At 42.2% G+C, this 8,593-nt stretch overlaps 1 protein-coding gene across 1 annotated transcript; it reads left to right on the forward strand.

Annotated features, from left to right (window-relative positions):
• Positions 1–282: 282 nt before the first annotated feature.
• Positions 283–8,347, forward strand: LOC148149565 (uncharacterized). Its single transcript, XM_087988769.1, has 5 exons — positions 283–435; positions 2,232–2,332; positions 2,687–2,800; positions 5,438–5,616; positions 7,313–8,347. Exons 1-4 carry the CDS (start codon positions 384–386, stop codon positions 5,606–5,608), a joined length of 438 nt encoding a protein of 145 aa, XP_087844895.1. The 5' UTR covers positions 283–383; the 3' UTR covers positions 5,609–5,616; positions 7,313–8,347.
• The last annotated feature ends 246 nt before the right edge of the window (positions 8,348–8,593 follow it).

Raw genomic sequence — 8,593 nt, forward strand, 5'->3', positions numbered from 1 at the left:
ACTGACAGCTCCAGTTGCACCATATTAATGACTTGGGGCTGATTGTCATTCTGAGAATTCAACAGCCCACATTTGTTTAAACTCACCACGAGGGAAGTTTCTCAACTGTAGAAATTACCTTAGAACACATGATGAAACTGGACATTGAGAACACGTCACACATTGCAAAATATGCTCCATAAAAATGACCACAGAGCATGAGTGTTTTGGGAAATCATTATGCTCCCAGGTAATTAGCAAGTGCTGAAATCACTCTGATTAATCATCGTTCAATAATTTATGATGTGTACATGCATAGATCTATATAAGCCCAAAGTGCAGGGACAAGAGCAGCAGAAAGGTAAACAACGGAATCGCATCCTCTGCCACTGTACACGGACAGAATGAAGGCCATTATCTTCATCCTTGTTGCAGTCCAGATTGCCTACTCCTATGGTAAGCACTGATATTATGTTACACATACCTCTAAAATCATTTTAATTTAGCAGTCTCCATGTGTTTCACAATTCTGCCAACTATTGTTCATCTCGCACCATAGTGCCAGACTCTACCCTGGCAGAGAAGAATGGCCTTGGAAATCATTCAAAGGAGGGCCAAGCGATTGATATCTCTTCCACAGTTACCAGGGCAGATGAAGTGAGCTGAGACTTTTTCCTTGAGAAAAATGTCAAATTAAAGAAGATATGATGGCAAGCATCAATATTATTTGACTTGTCTCAAGGGACTAGACTATATGAGTTAAATAGGAGAAAATGAGTACTGAAGATGCTGGAGATCAGAGTCAAGATTAGGGTGGTGCTGGAAAAGCACAGCAGGTCAGGCAGCATCCGAGGAGCAGGAAAATCGATGTTTCAGGCAAAAGTCATTCATCAGGAATGAAGCTGGGAGCTGTGGGGGTGGAGAGATAAATGGAGGGGGGGGGGGTGCGGTGGGGCAGATAGTGGGATGAGAGATTGACAGATGGGACAGGTCATGAGGATGGTGCTGAGCTCCACTCAACACCTGGAGGAAGAACTCCTTATCTTTCACCTCGGGACGCTTCAACCCCAGGGCATCAATGTGGACTTCAGCAGTTTCCTCATTTGCCCTCCACCCACATTACCCTAGTTTCAACCTTCCAACTCAGCACTGTCCCACCTTTCAATCTTCCTTCCCACCTATCCACTTCACCCTCCCCTTTGACCTATCACCTTCACCCCCACCTCCATCCATCTATTGCACTCTTAGCTACCTCCCCCCAGCCCCACCCCCCCTCTCAATTATCTCTCCACCCCTACCCCCTTCCCCCCACCCCCGAGGCTCCCAGCTGCATTCCTGATGAAGGGCTTTTGCCCAAACGTCGATATTCCTGCTCCTCGGATACTGCCTGACCTATCTGAGTTAAATAGATGAGTGATGACAGAGGAACATTATATGAAGTTTTGTCACAATGCATGGAAGGAGCTAGGTTAAATATTCAGTTATCACATTTTTTTTGAGAATGAGTTTGAGAATTTATTAAAACACACCGAGTATACAGATTCCAAAAGAGAGCTGTATTAATTCTTCAGTGATGAATAGATAGAATTTGTAAAACACACACCATAGTTTCCTGGTACTGATTTAATGACTTTGAGGTATGGGAAAGGAATATTCTTGACTGACTGAGGAACTTTTGCCCCCAGCAATTTTTAAATCTTCCCCAAGAAATTTGTGGCTCAGGTAGATGATTGAACTGTTGCTGGAGTTCACGCAATGTCAGAATGTAACTTAATGGCACTTGTTCAACTTGTTTGAAATGTTTCATATTACAGCCCTCACAGACAATGGGCTGCAGCTAGCTGTTAGAGCTAAGCACACAGTCAGTATGACATGCAAAAGTCCGAACAGGTGAAAATAACTTGTGTTTTGCATTTCTAAATAAATGTATCCCAAGTACTGAACACAGTTCCTCTTCCCTCATCAAATTACACTTTAAAATGAACCAATGCAGATTTTCCTCTCTCATTTAGCCTGCTTTTGGGTAAATATCAATGATGCTAGAGGACAACTGGGCAAGATGTATACTGGCAGATCCATAGCAGCAGCCCTTGGGATGCCATGCCTGGAAAAATGAAAATTCGGTCAGAAAATATTCACAATACAGCAACATTAGATGTTAGTCAGTAAATTGTTAAGTTGGGGAGCACTGACGTTGATTGAAAATGTGGTTAAAAGGTCCTGATATTTCACCACTTTTCTGTTTCATTCAGGGCAATCACTTGATCAGGCTGTAGATGATGCAATTGATCAGCTGAATGAAGACTCGATAATCGACAATCTTGTTGCTGTGGTCAAACAGATCAATGTAAATGTGAGTCATATCAAATATTGTTATATCCTACGTTCCTTTATTCCAATTACAGAAGTGAAATCTTCTAGTAATTGTGACATTGCTTCTTTTTTGTTGGTATTTAAGCAATTTAATTCTTCCTCTTGAGAGTGTGTTGTATTTTTACAGTTGGGGAGAGGTGGTTTGAAATATGCACAATGGTAACAAGTTATTATAAAGACCTGTCATTTCCCTCTGCTTACAACCATGCCCATTCTATAAATGCTCCCACTGACTCAGTCTCTGTGAAAATGTCATGTCCCTCCTGTTAAATGTTCAACATTGTTTAAATATTCAACCCTGATTCTTCCCTTCTAATCCCATTCTTCTGGCCAGGCAACTCTTAAGAAGCAAGGTCTGATTGTAAAATTGAAGTTGAAGGTCCAGGAAACTAACTGCTCAAAGGAAACAACAAACCTTTTCTCAATTTGTGTGCCAAAACCTAAAGCTGTAAGTATGACATTTATGATCTGATGATTTACTCAGGTTTACCTGTTTGCTTCTAATTCTTTTATGTCTAGGTGAGCGTGACAGACAATGCAAGTGAGAGGTATCTCTCACCTAGAATGAGGTTTTTTTTTGATGATGAAAACATGAAGGTCATAAGTTAACAGCAAAATCCCAGGGCAGGGCGTACACTCACTCTGTGGGGCCATTTAAACCACAATTAATTTTGTCAGGGGATATTTAAATGTTTCAAATCAGTTCCTCTGCTAATATCCAACTCAGATTCAAAAGGCTTGACTCAGTTTGTTTTGGTTAGAGCGTCGTTGGAGAGGTGCTGCTGCCCTGTGGCTGCATCCCTCCCTCTGAGCCAGAAGTTCAAGACCCCCTCCAGGACTTGTTTCTCAGCAAAGGACAGGACTCATTGTTTGGGTTACCAGCTTGCTAATCAGCCTTCCATTCCATTCAATATTCCTCACTCTTCTCTCGAGGAAAAAGTGTGTGAAAACTCAAAGCAAAGCAAAAGGATTTCTGTGTCATTTGCCATTCAACAAGGAGCCTTGAAAGACAACCTTTTCAGCAAAACTATCTATGTATTAGAATGAACAGGATTTTCATAAACCAAACCACCCTGCCCCCACCAAACCCCTCCCTGTGAATTACTTTAGATCAGGAAGCACAAGTGGATTTGGTGCAAGAGAAGACAAGAGCAGCGAAGCTTTGGATAATCTTGGGTACGAGATGGTGCAATAGTAAGATCAGTCAGGATTGCGTTGGAATAGTTAAGTCCATAGGGGGTGAGGGAACAGATGAGACTTTCTGCAATGGAAGAGTTGGGGTAAAGTCTGGCCACGCTGGAGAGATGAACCGTAAAATTGGAGAAATCTGTAACATAGAAGAAGGCTATTTGAGTTCAGACTAGCCACCAGATAACCGTCCAGCCTAATCCTCTATTCAGCTCTTGGTCCATAGCATTGTAGGCTATAATGTTTAAGTGCACATCCAAACCATTTTAAATTTTATGATGCATCATACCCCAAACACATTTTCAGACAGAGGATTCTCAATTCCCATCTTCCTCTTGGGGGAAAAAATTCCCTTTAATCCCCTTTAACCTTGCTAACTTTTACTTGAAACTTCTCATTGTAGATTATTCAATCAGGATTAATAGAGTTTTTCAAGTCACTATTTAGAAACTGCATTATTTTACTTACTTCATCAGGCCATCAGTATTTTGAACATTTGGTCAGAGCTGTAAAGGTACAGTGGTGTCTTCTAAGAGGACTAAGGGGAGGGAGCAGAAACAGGATGATCCTAGGACAATGGACAATGGATGTCAGAGGGCAGTTGTAGATTAGCTAGTGGGTGTGTGAGGATATCGTAACAAAGACAACCGTGACATACAGCACATCTCCGGATGGATACACACAGCAGTGACAGCAATGAGGTCTCCCTCGCATCACATAACCCCCACCACCTCTGTTCCAGAGAAAATAGCCTGAACCTTTCCAATCTTACCCCATAATAAATCCCCCAGTCCAAACAACACCTTCACAAATTGACTGCAATATTCCCTGACGATAGAACACTTGCTTTGAGGAGACCCCATGGTACAGGCTCATTGTGATTTAAATTTAATAACACAGGGAGCATCGGTAGCACAGGTCACAACAGATTTGAGAAGAATGTCATAGATCATAGAGAAAAGGGTATGTCGCAATGTGCATATTAAATTAGTTGTGTGACAGGAATCAGACAGTAAATGTTAATGGATATTTTTAAGGCTGGAAGCAAGTTTGTAATGGAGCTACCCAGGGGTTGGATTTGGGACCCTTGATTTTCCTGACGTATATTAAGGATCTATATCTTAGTATCCAGAGGGCAATTTCAAAGTTTGCAGATGACACAGAATGTGGAAGAATTGTAGAATGTGAGGAGGGCAGTGTGGACCTCCAGAAGGACATTGACAAGTTGGTGGAGTGGGTGGGTAGGGAGCAGATGAGTTCCAACGCAGAGAGGTGTAAGGTGATGCATTTTCATTGGAAGAACATTGAAATACAATACAAATGAAGGACTTAAACATCATGAGTGGTCTGGATAGATGAGATAGAAAAAAACTGTCCTTGCATATAAAAGGAAGAAATGGACATTCAATGTGATTTAAAGTGAATAAAAGAGCTTTGAAATGATCTGCAAAAGAATCCACGGTAGAGAATGAGTTAGAGAGTGTTTTGGATATGGAATGCCCTGTCTGGAAGTGTTCAATTGAGGCTTTAAAGAGGGAATTGGATGATTATTTGGATAAAAATAATGTGCAATGGGATGGGGATAAAGCAGGAGATTGGCGCTCTAATGAATCCTCATTTAATAAGCTGGTGCGGGTGTGATGGCCTGAATAGATCCATCTGTGCTGTAATACTTTCTTTATAGAATCCCCACAGTGTGGAGGCAGGTCATTTGGCCTATCGAGTCCACACCAACCCTCCAAAAAACGTCCCACCCAGCACCCTGCCCTATCCCTGTAATCTTAATGTCTGTGATTCAGAGATTAGTAATGTCAAGCAAAATTTATTTTATAAGTGAAAAGCTGTGAATAAATTTCATTGCAGTTGGTTTACCTCTTGACATATTTTCTATCCGTAGAAAAAACATCATTGTGAGTTTGTGATCACATATGAAAGTTGTGAACTTAAAAGCATTGACATTGCAAAGTGTATGGATTTGCTGCCTGATGAAGATGATATGCCAATTCTTGAAGATCCTTTCAACATGTCCTCAAATAGTTCAACAAGCACTGGCTCCTCGTCAGAATGAAAACCAAGGTGAGAAGCTGTTCTTAAGGTTACTGTAGTATGGTTTGATTAGTCCTTGGTATTGATGGGCGTGGGTTATTATTTCCTGGCAATAAATACGGGGTTACTGTGCACAGGAATCTCTGGATCTGGTGTTCCCAATCTTTGAAGTACATCCCCCCTCCCCCCACCCCTCACTCCACCTAGGCTACCCACACACACTGGCATCTTTCATTATTGACTCCGTCTGGGAATCAGCTGGACCTGACAGATCGGCTCTCTGCAGTCTCGCAGTGAAAGCTCTGGAGCTTTCAAGACCAGGTCACTCTGATTCATCTCACTGCAGCAAAGGGGCTGTTCTCCCCTCTCCATCTCCACTAATCCAGGCTGAGGGTGAGGAATCCAGGCTGGGCCGTTTTGAAATGCGAGCTTCTTGAGAGTGGGGTTTGTCATAGGAAACACTCTAAATCCTCAGAGCCCACAGCAAGGACTGCACAGACGTTGCCACTTCTCTGAAGAAGTCCTCAACTCTCTCCAGCAGTGGGGATTCCAAAGGACTGTGAGATTCGGCTGTCAAGGATGGATTCTATCGGGCAGTTTAAGTACACGGTTTGCTGACTCACTATAGTATTGTTGACATGCCTCTGCTAAACCCAGAAGTGACTGGGTTTGATGTGTGTGATCTATTCCAATTGTAACATCTGTCCTGATTCTAACCCTCTCATTTTCTTTGGGATAAATTTCAGCCTAAATTATCTTGCATGCATCAATTTTAATACAAATAATTGGTAATGTCAGCAATTGCTGCCCATCCCCAACTATCCTTGACGTGGTAGTGATAAGTGACTTTCTTGAACTGTTGTAGCCTTTGTTGTGGTTCTGTTCGCCGAGCTGGGAATTTGTGTTGCAGACGTTTCGTCCCCTATCTAGGTGTACAAAATCCCATGCAAGGACTGCACAAAACACTACATAGGACAAACAGGAAGACAGCTAACGATCCGTATCCATGAACACCAACTAGTCACGAAACGACACAACCAGCTATCCTTAGTAGTCACACACGCAGATGACAAGCAACATGAGTTTGACTGGGACAACACTATTATTATAGGACAAGCCAAACAAAGAAACAGCCAGTGAATTCCTAGAGGCATGGCACTCATCCACAGATTCTATCAACAAACACATCGACCTGGACCCAATATACCGGCCACTGCAGCGGACAGCTGGAACTGACAACCGGAAACGGCAGAGACAAACCACTATAAATGCTGGAGGAAACATCACAGAAGCGCTTCACAGGAGGCTCCCAAGCACTGAGGATGTCACCTAGACAGGAGATGAAACGTCTGCAACACAAATTCCCAGATCGGCGAACAGAACCACAACAACGAGCACCCGAGCTACAAATCTTCTCACAAACTTTGTCTAGCCTTTGTGCTGCAAGTAGGAGTGCATTAAGGGAAGAATGTGGAAAATATTTTCCCAGTACAGGATATGTTTGAGCATTTTTTAATCAAAGTCCTTCAGGGTATTGGGTGCAGGCACTTCCAGGATCGAATAATTATTGATAGTTGCATCATAAATACCTGAGGCAAATAATTGAACTCTTTGATAAATTGCCTTTCAAGTAGTAACTAAATTTTCTTGATGACTTTACCTGTTAGACTGATTGACCTAATATTTAACTGAGACCCATGGAAGATTTATCTTATTCTTCTTTCAGTTGCAGGATTCTCAAGTTTAACAAGAAAGCTGGAAAAGGAAGGCAAAACCAAACACAAACCAGAAATGGAATTTCTACAACGCATCAGTTCAATTCCCAATATTGCTTTAATACAACAAGGAAGTAACTTGTTTCTCAACAGCTAACATTTCCTGACTATACCTTAACATACTGGTGTGAAATCTTCATTATTTCTTTGAGCAAGGTGTTACTTCTCTCCCATTAATTCTTCACCCATGAATTGTTGAGTTGTCATGAACATCAGCCCTGAATCTATTCAGATCTGGCATGGGTTACTGTGGTTCTCTGATGAAAGTTTTCAAAGTTGCAAGGCATAGGAGTCCTATCCAATTGGTCACAAATGATCTCTGGCCTTGAAATGGACCAGCAGACCACCATCTCCCCCTTCCCCAGACTCCCAAATGGGGGAGTTTACAAATAGCGATTCCTTCCCCTTCAACTAGTACGTGTGCTGCAGATTTTGGTCATAGTGGATAAGATGCCCCAGCAGACTTGGAGGGCTGGAACAATTTATCAGGAAGCTTAGCAGCCGACTAGAGGCAGGAACTTGCCTTCTACAGAATTCCTTGCTCCCTCTCCAGCTCCATTGGTCACTATTCCCACCTCCTAAATGAAGCCTTCAGTCTCCCCCCATCTCAGGCACAGCCTCTCTGTTCTGGAAAATACAATTGGCTTCTCCCTCCCTTGTAAAACCCTGATCTGTCCTGGCTCCTGATTAACGGGAACTGTTCCTAGAATCCCTTCATTGAATTTCTGGGTGTCATGTTGTCTGGTGCAATAACCAGAAAAATGAGAAAGAGGTCCTGCTGTACATTTAGCAGAAAGGCCATATCCTCTGTCCATTCTCTGCTGAATCTTAAACATCAGGATCAAGCACCTGACTCCTCATAAACTACAGCTGAAAACCTTTCCAAGTGTTACAATTTAACATTCACTATACTTCATCCTTAAGCAAGTTTACTGTGCAAGCTAAGTGCTGACCTTCACTGCATTAATAAATTACCTGCAAAGCAATTCTGTCTTAGAATTTTATTTTCATTCTCCCACCTGTAGCTCTTTTCAAAGGCATCAGCCAAAAGTTAATACTTCAGAATGAAGAATGACCCTATCTTGTGTCTAATTTCCCATTCTTGCAACAGTGGAAATATGATTTACTGATATCTGCTCTGACACAGTGCTAGTGTCTTCTGGTGCAAACGTGACCTGTATAAAAGAGACAGGTTGCACCTGAACTGGAGGGGGAGCAATATCCTGTCAGGG

The sequence above is a fragment of the Chiloscyllium plagiosum genome, unplaced genomic scaffold, assembly GCF_037043375.1.
Source record: "Chiloscyllium plagiosum isolate Xiang-an unplaced genomic scaffold, Cpla_swu_hap1 HiC_scaffold_7, whole genome shotgun sequence".
NCBI lineage: Eukaryota > Metazoa > Chordata > Chondrichthyes > Orectolobiformes > Hemiscylliidae > Chiloscyllium > Chiloscyllium plagiosum.

Coding starts and splice junctions, on each gene's coding strand:
- LOC148149565 (XM_087988769.1), top strand. CDS start 384: ATGAAGGCCATTATCTTCATCCTTGTTGCAGTCCAGATTGCCTACTCC. Junction 2,333..2,686: donor TCAAACAGATCAATGTAAAT/GTGAGTCATATC, acceptor TCTTCTGGCCAG/GCAACTCTTAAGAAGCAAGG. Junction 2,801..5,437: donor GTGTGCCAAAACCTAAAGCT/GTAAGTATGACA, acceptor TTCTATCCGTAG/AAAAAACATCATTGTGAGTT.